This window comes from Alligator sinensis, unplaced genomic scaffold, assembly GCF_000455745.1.
Source record: "Alligator sinensis unplaced genomic scaffold, ASM45574v1 scaffold863_2, whole genome shotgun sequence".
NCBI classification, from domain to species: Eukaryota; Metazoa; Chordata; order Crocodylia; family Alligatoridae; genus Alligator; species Alligator sinensis.
In genome coordinates, this window is record NW_005842780.1 from 444,614 (window position 1) to 466,439 (window position 21,826).

The following is a 21,826-nucleotide window of genomic DNA, read 5'->3' on the forward strand; positions in this document are numbered from 1 at the left end:
TTTATCAGGATTAAGAAAGCTCACATGATCAACTTTTTAACTACGCTTCACAGATTCAACAAGCTGATGGAGGAAATGTACAAACGCAATCTTGTCACTATGCTACATGGTTCCCTCGGGAATTTAAATGGATGCAAGTGAGACTTTTCACATTGTACCAAAAAATTTCCATTTAAAGTTACTGGCAGGGGTTTAATTCCATTTCCATTTCAATTCTTCTGGTAGATTGTTTTCCAAGAAGTCAGGTGGCCTTGAACCTATGCTTTGAAGTGGCTTATTAAGCATGCCTTAGATCACCAGCCATGTTTCTGAATGAGAGAGTTCCTGGATGTATTAACATGATGCCCTGGTAAAACTGACCCTGTAGACATCCAGACACAACATAACTATGGGGCCATGGTCATCATCACCCAATCAGCTAAGAATCATACACGTTGTAGTAAGTGGACAGCAAATCTTTGTTTCTCCTGAGACTGACCAGGACTCTTATTACAGGTACTTCCCAAACATGGGATACACACACCTGGGAGGAAGAGGAGATATGAACTAGCTTGCAGGAGGCCTGAAGAAAAACAATGCAAGTGTTCAGTATAATAATTTACAATTGTGTTAAGTTTGACAACCTTTGTAATTTTTATCCAATCATCATGATTCAGGGCATAAAATAACTATAAACAGGGGGCATGAAGAAACTGTGGACTGCAGTGCATTTTTTCATATTAAAGTGGCCCACACTGGCCACTGATAGGACATGGGAAGTAGATCTACAACTGATCTGTTTCAGTCTGATGCTTTATTCTCCTTCCTTCTTTGTACTGGAACATTTATAACAACTCAACTTGGGGCTGTGTCTACTATTTTACATATAGATTCAAGTTAGAGCAAAACTCAGCTGAAACAAAGTTCCTCAAGACTCATACTATAAAATTATAGTAACCAGACAACAGTGCTCACATAAGCCCTCTGTAATTACATATTCTGAAATCCTGTTAACTTAATACAGAAAATTCCATGTTAATAGAAATTAAATAGGGAAACAATTTTTGACACGTGGAGCTATTAAAATTATTAATAATTAATCAAAATAAATCAATTAAATTAATAATAAAAAGTTTAATTCAAGAAAATGATAAAGTCAGTGTATTGAACACCCGCCAGTACTACATTTTGCATATTGCAAACATGATAACTGGTCTACAATTACATTCCAGGTAACCAATGCCTTTGAGCCTTACTGGTACTGAACCAGTTCATTCTCATCCATGGAAAACTCTGCAGAAGCAAAAAAATTTACTGCAAAAATGCAGTGGGTTGTAAACTGAAGTGAGGACACCACATTCTCCACATGTGTCTGTGTTTAGCACTAGTGCAGAGGAGGGTTTACTGCCTCTCTGGCATGTGGAACCCAAGAGTCTGAAGAAATTCTGGCCAAAGCCTACAAGATCTCATGGGATAATGGATACTGTTTCACAGGATTTTTAGACCTCTACTCCAAGGAACGGTGACATGACTGGCTCAACTGCCATGACTGCATATTATAAGCCTGAGAGGTTGGAATATGGCCACAAAAGAGGATAGAGAAGCGGTTAACCATGGTAGCCTGCAGTCAGTTTGAAGGCAGGGTAGAGATGCACCTTTATAGATCAACTAAATAAGATCTACACAGAAAGCACAAGCTCTCATGAGTCCAAGTTCACTTCATCACGTATACATCCTGAAACAAGCACTACGTGACAACTTGTCAAACAATTAGGTACCAACATGTTGGGTTCAAGGTGCATAAAATGTTTGCTCTTCAGTGTTAACCCCTTTAAATTTAGCCATATTTCCTTCAGTCTTGTGTGTTAGACAAACCAGGCTGTCACTTTCAAAAGGATTAGCCAGCCACTTCACAACTGCCTAATTACTTCACATACTGTCTAACCAAAGCAAACATCCCTGCCAATGAATGTTTTTTTAACTTTCTCCACCATAAAGAAAAGACAGAATATGACCCTAAGACAATCTAGCAATATGGACATTTATACCTAAGAAACAAGGACTAGGTACAGCTTTCCTTTAAAAATAAAATGAAGTACAACAAGGATTACATACTGAATAACACAGCCATGATGCTCATTAATGGGTATTTGAATCTTTGTCTGAAAAAACCAAGACAGATAAAGGAGAACGAAAACTCTGAAATGCAAAGCAGGGTCAGTTGGGTAATATAGGGTACTGACATCCCTGAACTATGAAAAAAAGCGAAAAAAAACCCTGTCCCTCTCTGATGGCATTTCATAAAACTCTACCAAACAGTTAAATACTAGAAATGTCTAAGAGAATGTTTCAGATATGGCCAGGGCTATGGATATGGCAAAACTTACATGAACCTCTGGATGGAGTTTAACAAGGAATCTTTTCCGCTTGAAGCTTAGTTTACGGACCTTGGACCAGTTGAAGGTGTTGATTTTTGTGCTACCCTAAATTAAAAAAAAAACTTAAACAATCAAACTAGTTCTTAAAATAGCAGCAAAAGATGACTCTCACGCACACTGCATGCATGTGTCCAGCCCCCCTGCCCTTCGTCAAATCTATTTTCTGGAAAATGCATTCCTCGGATCAAGCCTTATCTGCCATGCAACATCATTTGTAAAGTAACAGAAAACACATGGTCTCTAAATCAGATATTAAAGGATAAAGGATAATAATGTCAAATATTTTATGGTTTGATTTTTAAATTAAACCTTCCACTGTACATTGCAGAGGTTAAGATGAACCTTGTAAAATTCTAACATACGGTATGTGGTCACTCTGGTTAAATTCCCCAGGTGCCTTCCTGCTTCCATAAAATCTCAGCTTTGTTTATTAAAAAGTCTTAAAGCCTCTTAATTGTGAATGAAATGGATAAGGAACTGGGTATCTAACAAAAATAGATAAGGAACCAGGTATCACAACAAAAGTTTCTAGAGGATTCAGAACAACTACTGTCATTACAGATGAGCAGCACAGTAACTTGAGAAGCAGCTGCCATGCAAATACTTGTTTCATCCCCCCCAGGTCAGCCTCTTCACTGCCCTCCTACTGGATAAGGCCAGGATGTTAATGTCAGAAAAGAGTTTTGAAAATTAAAACAAGAAACTGCTACTTAATGCACTGTAATTAAAAGCAAGACAGATCTAATATGCTTCTCCCTTCGTACCTGGAAGACAAGGACACCCATGTGTGAAACAGCTAGGTTAATTTTCGTCCCCTCCCGGTCAGATGCTAGATGGAATCTAATGCCATACATCTCCAGTTTTCGAGCAATTTCAAGTACCTGGAAATCAGACTCAGCAGGAGTTTGTCCCCTGAAGTTAAGAACATAAGAGACATTAGAAACATACAGAATTTTAAGAACAATATGATTTTATGATACTGCCAAGAATGCCTATGTAATTTATCTAGATTTCTGAAACTAAATCAGAGCACTCTATCTAATATAACCTTGACAATTTTACTCCATGAAAGTATTATTATCACCTTTTTAACGAGACTAATATTCAACATCATATGGCCAGCATACCAATACAAAAAGCTGCAGTTTCCTTATATTGATATACTAAGATGTCAAGAGGCAAATTGACAGTACTGCACAATACCATGATAGAAACACAGTTAATATTACAACAGCACAAGACTATGAGATGGGGTTATGAGGTTACGTTAATTATTACACAGGTAGCAGTGCGTGAAATTACATACCCACTACCACTGAAGCAAACGCCTTATTAAAAAGAAAAATCTATGATATTAAGAACATTCTGTGATTTTGTGGCTATAGTAATCCCCTTCCAAAGAACCATTATCTAAACTCTGAGCTCCCTATTTTGTTTTAATTTACAATTCTAGCCCTTAAGTTGACAAGTTAATGTGGAAAATATTGACGGAATTTGAAGTAGTGGAGCTTCATCATTATGTTTGCAGAGGACTTGAAATAATAAGTTAAAAAGCGCCTTGTAAACTCCATCATGCTGGGGCCAGGAAATCTGGCATAGTTTGTCAGTTTACTGCACACAGACAATCTGACATTTTGCTTTCCAACTCTACCAAGATGTCCTTGCACTAACTCTTGTTTTCCATCTTTACCTACAAGGTAGAGTTTACTGGATTACAGTGAATATTTCCAGCACTCTTTCATGGAGCACAGCAGAAGGTGGCCATCAGCAAGCCAAATGTCTTCTACAGTAGGCAGCCAAGCAGTGAATAGAACCTGGAGTACAAACTGGCCAAGTGCGCTTATTAAGAGAGTGCCACATCAAACAGATGCAGCATGGGAACTAGAGGAGATGAGCAACTGAAGTTTGCTGCAAGCTCCTCACTTCCATGAAGCTGAGGGAAAGTGGCACTAAATTAGGCAAACTGCACTACATTGTGACTACCTGCATCCATGCAATTCTCAAAAAAATTTAACCATCATCAAAATTGATATCAACTAGTATTTTCACTTATGGGCCAAAGCTCAGAGTGTGATTAAGCATAAGTCACTGTGGTAATAACAGGGTTTTGGGGAAGATACAGCAACATGCAAAATATAGAACATGAAAAATCCAGCAAATTTAGCTGTCCCCACAACATGCCAGGAAAGAAAAAAAGGAACCAGGAAATTCCTTCATAGAGTTATTAGCCCAGACACAGACTGGGTTTTCATATGCCATGTCAAAATATACTTCAATTGATTGGAAACATAATAAATCCCAGTAGCACCATAAAACCTATTCAGAATGTTATTCTTTTACACATGAAAAATGCAGAAGGAATCCCGATGTTCTGACTCTTAATAAAAAGCTTCTCAGACTGAATTGGATACTCGCTTGAAAAATCACTGCAACACAATGACTGGGTAAGCACAAGTAGTTTTATAATACTCAGCAGTTTCTATTGTTTCTATATTCATTTTATAAAATAATGTTTAAGGGCAGTATCTGAACATTTTTGCCTATTTTTAAGTCTGGTTTTCAAAATATAGTAGGGGTGGAGTGTTGTTGCTGCAGTAATGGTCCAGGAAATACTGGCAAATGATAGGTAAGAATTTTTTGGTGATCTGTTATGAGACTAGCTGTATAGTTGGGAGAGATGATGCACAAGCTTTCAGGCCCAAAGTGCCCTTCTTCAGGACTAGACTCGCTGAAGGACACTTTGTGCCTGAAAGCTTGTCTAACATCTCTCCCAACTATATAACTGGTCCCATAAAAGATATTATAAAAAAATTCCATGCCTGGAGTTGAAAAGAATCTCAATATTTTAGTAGCATTGAGGTGATGTTATTTCCATCATGGTCCAAGACAATGGTGCTCAGCATTCTGGCCCTGTGAGGTAGATGAGTGCTGCAGAGCCAGTGTGCAGCCTGAATTGGACCCTGCATGCCAGGATCTGTCCCTGGTGTTTCCACTCAGCCCTGCACACCAGGATCCGGCTCCAGGGCCCCATGCCATCCCGATGCACCAGAATCAGGCCCTGGGGCTCACTGCCACCCCTGCCCACTTGATCAGGCTATGGGGCCCCACACACCAGTATTGGATTCTGGGGCCCTGTGCCACCTCGACCTATCCCTGCAAGCCAGGATTGCCCTCTGAGGCCCTGATCATGCTCTGGGGCCCCACATCATCTCTCATGACCTGATCAGATACCAGGGCCCCATATACTCTGACTGGGCCCAGCTCCCCTGTGTGCTCAAATCTGGCTTGGTGCTGCCCTACATGTTCAATCTAGTGTGTAAGGCCATGGCCTGCAGAGCTCCCCACAGACCAACAGAAAGCCTCATGGCTTGGATGACACAACACTGGGGGCCAAATCTAGCCCATGGGCTGGGAGTTGAGAACCCCTGGTCCAGGAGATAGGCAAGACTTCCTGTGGATGGTATCTTTTATTGGACCAACTATATTCATAGATTGTTAGGGGCTAGAAGGGACCTTGAAGATCATCGGGTCCAGCCCTCCTGTTCCAGGCCTCCCCAGAAGGGTACTTCAGTACCCAAAAGCTTGCCTATGTCTATACCAACCATATAGCTGGTCGAGTAAAAGATATCACTTGCTAGAATTCTTGCCTCTCTTTAACACTTTACTAATTCAGTCCATAGTTTCATTTTAGCTAAATCTGGCTATGATGTATCCAAACGCTCTTAAATATACAGGTCAACTGAGGAATTCTGATGTGCACAGAACAACAGAAAACCTAATTTGAAAGAATGGAAAAATAAAGTAACAAATATATCCGAGAAAACTTCAATACAAATTTCAGCATGTAACTTGCATAGTAGTTTACTAGGCATAAAAACTGTCAATAGTTTTTACCATTTAAGTGTATCAGGAAAAGTCAGCATATAGTCCTAGCCAGGAACAGCACAATATTTTTTATTAAATTTAATCCTGCATTAAAATCTGCCTTCACCTGCAAAAGAAGGAGCTTTCTGTCTTGAGTGGGGGAAATTAGGAATGATGCCAAGCAGCTTGCACTGCACATCAAATGTTTACAAATGAGAAGTTTCAGAGTAATTATCCTCAGATGTTTGCTGCAGACTAATCTGCGCAGGCTGGCCTGAAAACAATCTGGTCTAATTTTGTTCATCCATTAAGCAGATAAATCTACTTAGCCTTCCCAGGTCAATGGATGACAGCCTATTTATTAAAAGCATTTTCCAACAAGAATTGCCATCAGTGCAATAGTTCTCGAAGTAGAATTTCCTTTCAGCTATATTCCTTTGTGGACAAATATTTGCATAGTCTTCTAATACCCATGCTAATCAGAAGGATATTTTTCAAATCAGACTTTGATAGACTGCCCTGTGCTTTACATAACCTTTAAAGCTTACAATTAAGTTAGATTATTATGACTTGAATAGCTAACACACTGCATTTTGAAAAACTGTTTGAAGAAAAAAGAGAACTGTGGGTTTCTGCACAAGGACTTCAAACACAATGTATTTTCAAAGAAGTTATAAATCTGTATATTCAGTAATGTGCCATTATATTAACAGCTTGTGAAAATGGGTGAAGAGCAAGGACAGGTCTAAACCTAACAACCAAACTGGATTTCGTTAAAAACGTTGTTTGCAACAATTATTGTAGTTGGACAATCTTAGATGAATGGAGCTCATTAATAAATTTTCATTAAGCAAATTTCAAGTACTCTGAGGCATGAACGCTGTTTGTATTGTTTGTTTAATGTGGTAGCAAAAGAGCTTTAATTCTAATTTGGGGTGTGTAGGTTTGTCAAAATTTGTATAAATAATCATCATCCCCTGAAGGTAAATTAACCTTAGACACATAATTGTCAACTGTAGACCTACCAGAGGTGAACATAAAAAGCCAAATTGATATGATCGTAGGATCATAGGAAAGTAAGGCTAGACTGGATTTCATGAGGTCATCTAGGCCAGTGGTTCTCAACCTTTTTTGTACCAGGACCCATTAGAAAACTCAGTTTTGGTCAGTCCCGACCCAGTAAATAGTTTAAGTAGGAAACACACAAGTACTCTGGCCCCAAAATACTTACTAAACACTACAAGTTAAAGCAGCTCAACAGTCTTAATTTTAAGGAGAAATCAATATCAACAGGAGAACATTAACAGCAATATCAACATGTGGCCCTCTATGACTCCGAAGTGACATTTATCATTGCGCAATTTGTAAAATACAAATTGCTGGTGCCCCTCACTCCCAAAGCACAGTCCCCTGTCTCTGCCAGTGCCCCTTACTCCTGACTAGCAGAAAACTGGCCCTGTTGGTGCCCTTCATTCCTGACTTGTAGCCCCCAGCCCTGCTGATGCCCCTCATTCCCGAATTGCAGCTCCCTATCCCTGCTGGTGCCTCTCACTCCCAAGCCACAGCTCCCTGGTTCTGCCAGTGTCCCTCACTCCCAAGCTGCGGCCCTCACCCAGCCCTGCTAGTGACTCTCACAGCTGACCTGTAGCTCCCTGCCCCAACCCAGCCCTGTTGGAGGGGGCCCCCAACTGCCTCTGTCCTGCCAGAGCCAGAGCATGGAGGCTGCAGTGGCTCTAACTTGTGCGGGCAGCAGCAGAGTGAGTCCAGCCCTGGCATAGGCTGGAGGGAGGAGGGAGGCCGGTGGTACTCCCTGGCCTGGGCTGGGGCTTCTGCGCCATACCACATAGCCTGGCCATGCTTCTCCCCACTAAGCAGCGTCTCCTGGCTGCCCTGCCTCTGCAAGCATTGGCACTGGCCCTGGTGCCTCTGGCCAGGCCATGCAGCTCCCCACCACCCCCAAGGGGCTCCCCCTGCCCCTCTCCCCACTGGAGTGACAGATGCCTCCAGCCTGCACCCGCACCTGGACACCTTCCAACACCACCAGCAGGCACCCACTCCCCTCACAGCCCCCAGACCTGGCCCTCCAACCCCTGCCCTCCATACATTTTTATGGTGAAGATCACTTTCTGGCACCCCAGGATTTACCGTGCCCCCCTCTCACCGCCCTGCACCCTGGACAAGTTGCCCAGGCTCTGATCCCACTCACCCAGCCCAGCTCAGGCCAGGCGGCAGGGGGCGTGGCTCAGCCCAGCCATGCGCGTCCTGCTACCCCCAGTTGTGGAGCCTTTGACAGACAGATCGACTGTCAGAGGTTCTATGATCAACCAGTCGATTGAGATTGACTGATTGGAGACCACTGCCATAGACTTACCTGCATCCAGGTGCCAGGGCTGCTCCCACCACCCTGCTTGGATGTATGCCAGCCATATGCATGTTCAAGCAGAGATGCAAAGGCACCCCCTGCCTCTAATTGCCCCAAGCAGCTCCTTGCAGGTTGGAAGGTTGCCAGCCTGCAAGGGGAAACCCATGCTTTCCCACATTTTTCTGTGACTGCTTGCAACCCTTTCAAATATTCTTGTGACCTACTTTTGGGTTGTGACCCATGGGTTGAAAAACACTGATCTAGTCTATCCCCCTGCTCAAAGCAGAATCATTCCTGACTAAACCACCCCAGCCAAGTTTCTGTTTAACCTGCCCTTGACAACTGGAGACTCCACAACCTCTCTTGGTAACTTGCTTCAATACTTGACCACCCTCATAAATCAGAAAGTTCTTCCTAATTTCCAATCTAAATTTCCTTTGCTGCAGCTTGAGGCCATTACTCCTAGTTCATCTTCTCTATAATCATCCTTCAGATGTTTGAAGACTGTTATCAAATCCCGCTTTGGTCTTCTCTTCTCCAGACTAAATAACCCTAGTTCTTTCAGCTTTTCCTTGTAAGTCATGTTTCCCAGGTCTCTCTCATTTTTATTCCTCTCCGCTGGACTCTTTCTAATCTGTCCACATCTTTCTTGAAGTGCAAGACCCAAAACTGGATGCAGTACTCCAAATGAGGCCTCACAAGGGCCAAACAGAGCTGAAGAATAACTTCCTTTGATTTGCAAGAGACATTCCTATTCATATAACCCAGTATGCTGATGGCTTTTTTTTGTCTAGAGTGCACTGCTGACTCATTCACTTTCTGGTTCATTATAACTCCCAGATCCATTTCTATAGTACCACAGGCCTTGCGAATAATTCCCCGGCCTGTATTTGTGCATACAATTATTCCAGCCTAAGAGCAAGACTTTGCAACTTGTCCTTGTTGAATTTCATGAGATTGATTCCAAACCATGTTTCTAGTTTATCCAGGTCATTCTGGATCCTAGCCCTGCCATCCAGAGTATCTGGAACTGCTTTCAACTGTCTTCCATGAATTTGCTAAGCATGCACTCTATCCCATCATCCAAAACATTAATGAAAATGATGCAGGGAAGTACTGTAATCTCAAACAGGCAAAAAACAAAGCCAAGATCTCCAGTGCAAGACTTGGAATTTGGGGAAGAGGTAACAGAGGGGAAAGGCAACAAATACTGTCTCCAGAAAAGTGAATTCAGAAGTCAGAAGCAGTGAGAGAACAAATTATCTCACATACTAAAACACTAGAAGAGGGTGGAAGAAAAAGGTTAAAAGGAGGAAAAAAGAAAATATGAAAGATAAAACTGAAAAAGACAGAGAGAGCAAAAAAGGGAGGATACACCTGATTAAAAATGTGGATTTGCAAAACTCCGGTTCTGGATTGTTCCCATCCACCAGTTCTAGGCTGATCTTCAATGCACAATTTTTCACAATTTCATAAGTCTAAAATTCACTTAGAGTGACAGAGAGGATACAGCAGGGATGGGCAATTATTTCAACTGGAGGGCCGCTTAATGAGTTTTGGTGAGCTGAGAGGGCTGCAAGGGCAGACCTGCCCCTTGACAGGAGCCCCCGCCCCCTGGGTGCCATATTGGGACCCAAAGTCACGCTCCTAACCCCTGACCTTTGTAACCAGAAGTCCCTCCCCTTGCCCCAGAAAGTACTCCGGGGGGAATGCCATCTTGGAACTGGGAACCCCCCACCCCATACTAAAAGTCAAACATCTACTATAATGTATTTTAATTTTATTTAAAAAAAATATTTTTGTCCTAATTTGTGTGTTTGTATAGTATATATAGCAATGATTGCAAAATAGCTAAAAAATGATGTCTTACTCTTGTATATTGTGTGTGGGGGTGAGTGGGGGGGTGTGTGTGGGGTTTGTGATGGGGTGTAGCTGTGTGTGGGGGTATAGGATATGTTGGGGATGTGGGGGTGTGTACATGAGGTGGAGTTGTTTGTATGGGCAGGGTGTGGGTGTGTAGGGTTTGTGGGATGTGAGGAAGGGTGTGGGGGCTGTAGGGGACCCCCCCCCCCAGTATACATCCTCTGCTGCTGGCAGTAGCAGCAGGCGGCAGGCCCTCGGGGTGCTTGTAGCCTGCACAGGCTCAGCCACCCGGCGGTGCGTGGCTCCAGCCAGTTCCAGGAGATGCATTGGTGGCAAGGAGCAGAGCTAGGTCAGCCAACCTCGATTGCACAGGGCTCACGTGCAGCTCCCAGGACTCTCCCAGAAGTGGTGAGGAGACCTGCTCCCTGCTTCCTGCTGGAGTCCCAGAAGCTGCATATGGCAGCAGGGAAGGCAGCTGGCTCCATTGCGTGGGGCTTCCCCCCGGTGGCACGCGACTCCTAGGAGCTGCATGTGAGCCCCACATGATAGAGACAGGCAGGCCTAGCTCTGCTCTTTGCTGCCATATGCAGTTCCTAGAACTGGCTGGAGCCGTGTGCCAACAGGTAGTGGTGGCTATGCCTGCATGGGCCATGAGCACCCCAAGGACCTGCTGCTGCTGCCAGTGGCAAGGACCCTGTGCCATGGAGGATTATGGGGGAGAGGGGCACTTGGGGAAGTTCCCCCCCCCCCGCATCCTACAAACCCCACAAGCTCCAGATTCTTGCCACCCTGCTGGGCACAGGCCCTGGGTTTGGAGCTCTGCACGCCCACCAGCCCCAGCTCCACACACTGTGCTCCCACCCAGTGCAGCTTTTCCTTGCCTGCCACTGCTTCCCTACCTGCTGCCCAGAGCGAGTGCTGTAGCAGGAACACAAGGAGGAGCTGCTGGAGGCCAGGGAAGCTGAGCAGGTTCCCCAGCAGCTGCAGAATGGCAGCAGCAGCCCTGCCTGGAAGCTGTGCATGCTGGCTGGGGCTGGGGCCCAGGTCCTCCCGTGTGCAAGGGTGGGAGGGCTGGGGTACAATTAATTGGTGGGCACCCACACGCCAGATGAAATAGCCTGGTGGGTCAGAACTGGCCCGTGGTCTGTATTTTGCCTGCCCCTGGGATACAGAGCCTGAATCTTCTGACTGTTGTCAAAGATGAAACTAGTTATGCTAATAAGCCTCAGTAGAACAAGTTCCAACCAAAAGGATCAAGTACTGGAAAATGTTTTCTGAATAAACATTTTTTGAATAATGTTATTTCATTCACACTGCATATGTATTGTATTTTTTATTTAGACCAATGATTCTCTTTTGTTTTGTGTGTCATAAGATTCTCATGAATCTGCTGCTGCTTATCTCTCAAAGTATCTCTTATCATGGTAAATCCAGATTTCTATACTTTGTGTTATCTGATTACTTATTTATAGTAACTTCTTTTCCACTGATTTCATTTTCTATTCTGTTTATGCTTTGAAGAGAACAGAATGTCCATACAAAGCAATTTTGTCTTTAATTATTTAGTTATGAACAAGCCTTCATATACTCAATGGCAAACTGGATTTAAGTTCTGCAGCACTGACTTCTTGAAAAATAACGATTAAACCATAACGTTTTTATGCAGTATTTTCATGATACCCTTCTTTGTTTACAATATTAAATCTATATTGAAAAGTTAGTCACAGAAAGTTATTGCAAGAACATAGCAGCTCTTTGCCCTCCTCCTCCTGATCTCTACTCTAAGAATTAAAAATATCTGCTAGCTTAAATAACACATCCTACTTGTGTAACCAAAATTAATGGCAGTGAAAAGACAATGGTCTTACAAACACCCATGAGCTTGCTGTAAGTATACCATATTTGGCAAAGTTTAGAATATGAATTGATGCCACCATTGTCACTTTCCTTTTCCTTACCATCAGCATTTATCATGGGTCACCAATCTGAAGAAGTTAGCGTATGTAAAACTGCAGACTGCCCACATGTCAAGTCTTCTCGGAAAAATTATTTAGCCCTATTCACATACAGATTTGAATCAAATTGTGCTACAATTCTTTTAGAACATGAAAACAAATATTACAATTATTTTAAATTTGTTTGCCCTGGTGATTACAAGTGAGGTCTTAACTCACTGCTCCTGTATGTAGATTCTTATACTACTCCCACAACCACACTGGGTTCCACCAGACAACTCTCTTCTTTCTTATCTTCCTGCACTTTCATTCATATGCTGTACATTCTGGACCAGTTCCAAAAAAACCCCTGCATTAATCTGCACTTACATGTGCTTCCTGTGAAACTCCAGTATCTTTCCTTGTATTCTTTCCTGGTTTGGCAAGTATCGATTTGTTTTAAGGTGTTCACAATCCTCATATTCATCAAAATCCCCTATCTCAGCTGTAATAGAAAGTAATAAAATATGTTATAATTTATAGTAACAACAATGCAGGCAGGTTGACAGGAAATACTTGACCTCGATGGAAAATGTTATGTGCCAGGACTGTGAGAGCAAGAATTTCTTCTGTTGGGAATGTAACAGAACTTTCCAAGCCTCACTATATCTCTGAATGTTATGACACCCTTCTCCACAGGGACCATGGCCTACTGGTTGAGAAACTTTTATCTAGTGTACAGAATTATTTTTAGTGTTGGGTAAAAAATTAAAGCTTCTTATATGTTAAAGTTTTCAATGGACAGGAAGAACATAAAGAAAACTCTTGCAGGACCATGATAAACACATACCAATACCTCCTTGAAGCTTAAACTAAAATAAAATGTAATAAAATTACTTGAAATAATGATGAAGAATACTATGGCAATATCCTATTTATATAAGCTGACCTACATAACTAAGATCCTTTTAAGGATGCAAAAATAAATGGTCATTTCAGTTGTATCAAAACAAAAATACTTATATTCTTCGTCACCTTTGGTTATCCAGCATTTTAAAATATATATTCCTGAAAACAGCATGGTCCAGATGCTGCTACTTACTCAGCTGTTCCATTTGGTTTTGAATAGCACAAAGAGATCTGGTCTCCCAATAACTGAGATTAAATTGTACTGTATTTCTGAAGAGGTGCTATTAACATTTTTTTTAGTTAGACACACAGAGTGTAGGAACTTATCCCTTTATCTTAGATGTCTGATTTATAAATATATATTACTGTCTGTCTCCTTTAATGCTTAAGCTCCTTCTTAGAAGCATAAATGGAAGTTATATTCACTCGTCTTCTGTCTTAGTACTCCAACATGCATGGCTTTGAGCTGGATTTTCAAAGCCGTTTAAGCATGTAAAATCTGGGCCCAGAAGCCGGAATGAACAGAGTCAGAAAACCATGCCCTTCTTCACTCCCAAGCATGAGCCCACATGTTTTTCTAACTCCCCTTCACTCCATCTCTTCCTAGCACAATTCCACACCAGCAAGACAACATCCTTATTGTCAATCCTGGTCTCTCTTGTTGCCAGCTTTGTGCTTTAATTCACTCCAACTCCTCCTGTCTTCCTATATTCCAGTCAAACAGGAAATTGGAAACTGATAACAGGGGCAAGCCAAAGCATAAGGAGGGTAGCTCAGAAAATAGGGATTACTGGGTGGAGGTAGAACTAGGTGAAAGTCACAAGTTTAAGAGCTGCAACTCAGTCCCAATTCCCAGCAGCCAATACCATCCTGCTTTTAACCACAGCACTCTTAAAATAGCCTCCAGTTCAAACCTTTGGAACCTGGACAGTCCCTATGGTGTTAGTATACTTGGTGATTAGTCCATAGCTAAAATGTCCAAAATAAAACAAAATAGATTTAATACCAGTATTATATATCGGATACAAAACACTGTATATTTAAATTGTCTAGGTATATATAATGCCTTGTGGGTACCCTTTTATGGTTTAATTCATTTTAGCAGTGGCAATATCACCTGATGTAAAACACAAGATACTAACATTGTAGAAGATGAGAGATGAGAAGTGCTGCTGTATTGTCACTGCAGGTTAGTCGTTCTTCTGCTAAATCCCTCTTGATTTGTAATGCAAACAGGTATCTAAAAAAGGAGGGTTAAGAGTCTGAAATTGTAAAATGAGAAGCTTCGACAACTATTTTTCAGAAAATACATCAAACAGAACTTTTCAGCTATTGAGGACAGTCCAAAACAAACCATAACTAACGTGGCTCATGTCTATATCCTCCGTTCTCATGTGAGAAAAGATCTGCTCAGTCACACATAAGAGAATGGTCTGCAATAAGAGCAACACAGGCAAAGCAGCACATTGTTGGGGTACTGGCCTGGCTGAAGCTGACCAGTCCAGTGTCACTCATGGCTTCCCTGATGCAGAGCTCTAAGTAAAGGGCACTCCAGTACTGTTCTTTGGGACCTTAGGACACCAAACACTTGCTCAAGGTCTGGTTTTCCCCTTAGCAGAAAATGCACCATCACAGTCCATCAGTGAAGGCTTTGGTATGAAGCTGTCACAAGACAAGTAGGGTTTAAACCTTGATACCGAATCTACTGTGAGCCATGTCAGTTGGTATGAAGCACTCCATCACACTGTACAGAGGGACTGTCTGTCCTTTTCTGTTTTCTTTTGTTCAGTTTGGAGCAGGAGAAAATGGGAAAAGATTAATTTTCTTCAAATTAGGGAAAAGGAAAACATATGAAACTATAAGTAAGTTGGAAATGGTGAATTCTATCTGGCTGAGTGGTAACCACTTTATCCCTTTAGGTCCTGATATGGGATCCTGAAATAGGAGGCACAGGAAAAACACACAGACTTGACAGATACTGCTATTCAAAAGACTCAGATTTTGCACGCATGGGTGCATACAACTGTACATGAAGGAAAGAAAGGAACAAATCCAGAGACACATCCACAAAGAACGATTTTTATTCTACCCACTCGTACATTTTATGTTTTATCTTCAATTATATGACCATCACAAAGTTTTTGCTAAAAGGCCCATCTCATATAAAGCATCAAACAGATTGCATTCAGAGTGAATCCAGGGTGTACAGTGAAAAGGCTGAAAATATAGGATCACTATCTCATTGGCTGGAGAAGTTGCAAGATGTAGAAAAAACGTAATTAGGGTTTGCAGGGACAGAAAAGATTGTGAAGGCTGAAAGCCACACAGGGGGACTCAATTTGATTCCTTCCTTTGTCACAGTTTCCGTGTGATAAGGGGAAAAAACAAGACTTTGGCAGCTTCCTGACATGAGCTTGGACTTGGACAAGTGCTGAGCACTCAACAACACTCATATGAGCTAAATCAGTGGTTCTCAACCTTTTTCCTACCAAAAAGATCCATGGCCTGTCCCAACCTACACTCACCTGGCTCTGCCAGTGCCTGACCCCCAGTTCCCTGCCCCCCTGGTTCATGCTGGTATCCCTCACTCCCAACCCACAGCCCTGTGTCCCCACCAGCCATGCCAGAGGAGCCCCTAGCTGCCCTCATCCCACTCAGACTGGAATGCAGTGACTGCGGCAGCTCTGGTTCATGTAGGTGGCAGCGATGAAAGTCCGGGCCCGGCACAGGCTGAAAAGAGGAGGAGGAGAGGCCTGTGGCACGCCCCATGCCCTGGGCTGGGGCAACTGCACCACACCAGGCAGCTTGGTCATGGCCCCTCCTGCCCCCTGCGCAGCATCTCCCAGCCGCCCTGCTCCTGCAAGCATGGGCACCAGCCCTGGTGCTGCCAGCCCAGCCATGCAGCTCTCCCCCACTGGAAGGGACAGAAGCCGTCCCACTGCCCCCTCTGCCCTGCTGCAGTTCACAACCCTCTGAAGTATTTTTATGACCCACTTTTGGGTCACAATCCATGGGTTGAGAAACAGTGAGATAAATCATCAACATTTCTGACCCGAGAGCACTGTGATCTAAAGAAATGCATTGGGCTCTACATCAGGATATCTTCAGTCATAGTTACAGGCTCTGCCAATTCTTTGTGCAGCTTCTGTTTGTTACTGATTTCTCATCTGCCAACTAGAGAAAATGGTACTCTTATCTGACAGCAGACAGGTTGCTTTACAGTAACTGGTTTACATGCTTATGCCCTTAGATTTGTGCTAATAGGAAAAAAAGGGAGACTGGAATAGAGAAGAGTAGATAAAGGTGGTCGAGGAGTAAATGTTAACTAAGGCACGGAGATGAAGTGTGCAGGCAGAAGTAAATGGTAGACAGATAGTATGACAGGCTGTGGTGAAAACCATGAGCAAGGAGCAGATAAACAAAACACAACTAGCTCATTCCCAGACAGTGTCTGAAGGTTTACTCCTGGCCCTTCTGGGAAGTGCGAGTCTTCAAGACAAACCCCTTCAAACACATTTTCTAGCAGAGAGAAGGGAACTGGGATGGGATAGCTTTATAAACACTTTATAAAAGATTAGCAAATAATTGAAAGCTATAAGCACATTACTGACACAAGTGGCATGCATGTGATAAAGTGGCAAAAGTATATCAATAGAAAGTATTAGACAACTGAGAGTAGTCTACTTACTTTTTTGATAATTAACATCTATTAAAACATCTATTGATCATTTAAGCAATTAACACTGTAGTGTATAAAGTGTGACCATTTCCTTCATTCTTAAATGCTATTTTTGATATTGTGATATCTGGTAGGCAGAAAATGCCTCCAGCTGACCTGCAGCGTTATCTATTCATGAAAATTTTCACTAGCTTTTTTAGACGCATACACCTTCAACCACCTGATACGCTATGATAACACCGGTGTATAGTTATCATACTATATGACAGTACTGGTATTCCACCTAAAAATGCATGCATACTCCTGTCCAACATAATACAGCTAATCTGTATTTTGGAAAAACCCAGAGTCCCATCTTGTTTTTATCTTCTATTCATTTCCATGTTAGTTACTGATACAAATTCACTACTTTAAGATATATTTTACCTGGTATATTCCTCTTGCAGCTGACCTGGGTCAGGAGGGAAAAACTTTACAGCTAGACGAAGCATTGTATTCTTTGGTCCTATGAGAAAATAATGAACAACTTACCATCATAATCTTATCTTTGATACAAACATACATATATTTTAGACAGCACTGGAAATTCCGTGTACAAAACAGCTAAAATATTTAGTCATTCATTCTAAACAGTGTACAAAAAATTAATGGAATTTTTTAAGTTTTACAATGAAGTTATTTTTTATGCACAGAACAACCACACGTCAAAATCCAAGTCAGTGGTCTCTAACCTTTTTAAGTAGGAGATCACCTCTGGCATTTAAAAGCAACCCACGATATACCATGTGCTGCTGCCACCCCCCACCCAGCAGGTAAGTCTGTGGGACTGATCGAGGCAGAGGGAGTAAAAAATATTTGAGGGTGCACCTCCCCAGCAGGTAAGTCCCACCCAGCTGGGGCCCCACTTAAATTACCCCTGGTCCTGGCTCTGGGGCACTGTCCTGCACTGTGTGGGCCTCGATCTAGCCCCCATCTCTTCCCCCCCACCCACGGACTGACCTGCTGGCCTAGGGCATGCACACGGGTACTCAGCCCTGCACCCCAGCCTCAGATCAACTCCAAGAAGCTCTGAGATCTACTGCAAAAGGCTCCGAGACCTACCAGTGGATCAAGATCCACTGGTTGGTGACTACTAATCTAAGTGAACCTTGCATCGTCATATTAATGAAATATTAAATTCCAAAAATCAAAGCACCTACAACTATACCATTTAAATAATTGAGACAGAGCAGGCAGTTTGAGTTAGAAATGTTCTACACTGCGCTCTACTATATTAAAAACTTAGCAACAGTAACAAAATCATGGTAACTTGGAATTTTAAAACGCAGTCTACTGATCTGTCTGGCTAAAGATCCAGAACCCTCAATTTATGATATGCTGTCAAATTGAAAAGAATATTACAGTTGCTTACTGTAACATTACTGAATGCCAGTATTCAGATAATTTGAAATAAAAGGATTAATGTTCTTCAGCCAATCTTGATGCTAAAAGTATATTGTACAGTTATGAATAGATTTTCTGTATTAACTTCTGAGGAATTACAGCAATTCCCTGAAGATGCTATCATGATATAATTGTTTAGTCTTTGCTCTCATGCTTTACCACCAAACATCTATTTTCAATAACCCAATGCAGTTCATTTGTCAATTTTAAATAGTGTATCAACAGTTAAAACTATATTAATTCAATGTTATGGGTGAGACTACAATGACATACATCTCAGGAAATTCAGACTGCCAAGGCAGGACCCCTGTTCAAACAGCCTTTTGATATTTTTGGTAACATTATTTTACGCTGTTTCCAAATTTTCAATTTGTAACAAGCTAGAGAGACCAGCAGGGAACTTGACAGCCCCTTAACCAAGGAAAGAGCACAGGATGATAGCTACCACACAGCTGCATTTAATCATGCCAGGGATTACACAGATTGAAACCAGGCACAGAAACAGAGACATTCCCACCAGACATCTACATATAGCCCAAATGTATGGCAGATAGTCCAACACAAACAAGACAGAAAGACAAAAGAAAAGCCACTGTATCTTCCACATGGCTAGTCTGGCTTCACCCCAAAAAAGCTAGCTGAAGTGGACAGCTTCAAAAGAGGTGACTGTTTTCTACTACTGGAATCTCCCAGATAATGTCTACCTCTTTTCTAACTCTCAGAAGAAATCTCAAAGAAAAAGCAAGATAGAGGGCAGGAACAAGAAACTGCAGCCTTCTTTTAATCAACTTTCATTCCCCTATGTTGTTGATGGAAATGCCTTATACTCTACACACTACAGTACACACCAATTGCCATTTCAAAAGAAATTTCTGCTCAAAGAAGCAAATTAAAAATCCACTTCTTTTCCAGAGGATGTTAAACAGGTACAAAGCAAACTGGTCCAATTAAAATTACTATAAAGGATTAAGAAAACAGTATTCTGGTGTTGATAACTGGCAGACTTAAAGGCTAAGGACTGAAATTACACATAAACTAGCATAAGTGATCAGAAACTGGTTCAAATCTGTAATGTAACAGAAGTTCAGCACACACAAACCGCTTTAAAATGGCCAAAACCAGTTTAAGATAAACCTGGATGGATATAGTATCAGACTGAACTGATTTAGTTTAAATTGTTTTATTGAACTTTTGTCCCAGATACCCTCCAAATTCAAGCTAACTCACATCCCCTAGCATCCCCTGCAAACTCCCACCTTGCAGGGTGGGTGAGCTAGTCTTGGCCCAAGCTGTCTGCTCCAGCCAAAGCAGGGAGGCATGCTTCTTGCCAGGGCCACTGCAGGCATGTGGCTGCATTTCCAGAATCAAAAGAGAATGCCTGTTTACTTGCTTATTGATTCAGTCTACACAACTTAGACTAACCTGTGAAGATTTTAGACCATCTGTACTTAGCCAAAGCATTCTAAAATGTTGAAGGGGGACCAGATGTCCTTGTTTAACACCACAATGCTTGAACAAAACATTGATTTTACTTTGTTTTCAGTATAATATTGTGACATCTGGTTCCCCATTTCTCGCTGACAACCTCTGCTTTTGATAGTAGCACTTTCCCTCCATGTTCTCTGACACACACAGCTCACAAGATGACTGGGAATAAAGCCTCACAATGTTAAATAATTCAAGGTTCACAGCTGAAGAAGATAACAGTCTACTATGTTTTGAAAGCTTCATTGTTCTTGGTGACATTGAGACACTTCAATTGCCCTGGACTAAAAAATCTGACCTCAAATTTTTCTGTTTAAAAAAAATATTAATCTCCTTTGAAAACAGGTGATAAAAATAAAAACAGACTCTCAAAAATCCACATATTTGGGCAAGAATAGACCATTCAAAACCTAAGAAGTTTATAACAAGAAGTTAAATTTGAACACAAAAATGCCCTGTGAGAGTATAATGTGGGGAACACTGTGTAGTTTATTCAGCAAGTCTCCAGGGACTGGCTATAAAAACTGACAGTTCCTCAGGGCATGCCTCATATTCCCCTCAATTGGATGCCTATTGAAGAACTATAGTGAGGGATGGATTTGCATCCATTTATCCAGTATCAAAAGAAAATATGCAAAGATAGTCAAAGGGCTTTCTGATCTGCTCCAGACTGTAAATCAGATATTTTTCACACAAATTTGTGAAACTGGAATTGCCAGAATAGCCATGGGAAGGCAAAACCATATTGATTAAAAGGGATTTTTCCTCTCACCCCGCCCAGAATTTAGGATGAGTCTATAACGCAACCATTTCCATCATAAACCTAGTTTAGAATAGTTTTGTAAGTCCTGAAAATTGTTGCTCTATTTTGAAAGCCCTGTGCACTGGCTTAAATCCACTTCTGCAGGCAGCAAAGTTAAGCCAACACTGAACACATTGGAAAGTACTGTGCCAAGTCAATACAAGCCCACTGCACATATACAACACCTCTTGTACCACAGGCTTGTATGTATGGATTGAACTTCTGTAGAGATGAACTGCCACAAGTGTTAAAGGTATTTAGCTCTGCTGTGTCTGCTTCTCCCCTAGACTTGAGGAAAAAGTACTGTGGTATCTGAAATAGAATCATAGTATCATAGAAAGAAGGACTAGAACAGACCTGTAAGATCATCAAGTCTGGTCCCCTGCCATGGACAGGAGGTAACTGGGCTCAAACAAGGTCAACGAAATATTCGTCCAGCCTCCTCCTAAAGACTGCCACGGATGGTGACTGCACCACCTCTGCTGGAAGTGTGTTCCAGATTCTACTTACCCATATGGAAAAGACGTTTTTCCCTATGTCTAGACAAAACATTTCCTCAACTAGCTTGTGTCCATTGGTCCGCGTCTTCCCAGGGGGGCTTTTCTGAAAAGTTGTTCTCCTATATCCTGGTGTTCTCCCTTGACATATTTGTAGGCGGCTATCAAGTCACCTCTCTGTCTTCTTTTGCTCAGGCTGAACAAACCCAGATCCTGAAGTCTCTCCTCATAGGGCCTGTCCCCCAGACCCTTGATCATGCGGGTGGCCCTTCTCTGCACCCTTTTGAGTTTGTCCGCATCCTTCTTGAAGTGTGGTACCCAGAACTGGACACAGTACTCCAGCTGTGGCCTCACCAATGCTGAACAGAGTTGGAGGAGCACCTCTCTGCATCTGTTGGCGACACATCTGCTGATGCACACCAGAATTCTATTTGCTCTGTTGGCAACTTTGTGACGCTGGTGGCTCATATTCATTCTCTGGTCAATTGACACCCCCAGGTTCCTTTTGGATGCAGTGCCAGTCAGTGGACCACCACCCACTATATGGGTATGGTGAGGGTTCTTCCTATGT

General features: G+C 42.2%; 1 protein-coding gene across 5 annotated transcripts in view; it reads right to left on the reverse strand.

Moving 5' to 3' along the window:
- The window catches only part of FARP2 (FERM, ARH/RhoGEF and pleckstrin domain protein 2), a 144,687-nt gene that overhangs the window by 58,456 nt on the left and 64,405 nt on the right, over window positions 1-21,826 (reverse strand). For all 5 annotated transcript variants that reach the window (XR_003096484.1, XM_025216980.1, XM_025216981.1 and 2 more), the window contains exons 4-8: window positions 17,455-17,533; window positions 14,492-14,589; window positions 12,831-12,945; window positions 3,182-3,329; window positions 2,367-2,462 (exon numbers count right to left, since the gene is read on the reverse strand). Coding sequence is in view for 4 of the 5 variants with exons in the window: in XM_025216980.1 (XP_025072765.1) it covers window positions 2,367-2,462; window positions 3,182-3,329; window positions 12,831-12,945; window positions 14,492-14,589; window positions 17,455-17,533 (536 nt within the window). In the remaining variant the exon portion in view is untranslated. The remainder of the gene's footprint in view (window positions 1-2,366; window positions 2,463-3,181; window positions 3,330-12,830; window positions 12,946-14,491; window positions 14,590-17,454; window positions 17,534-21,826) is intronic.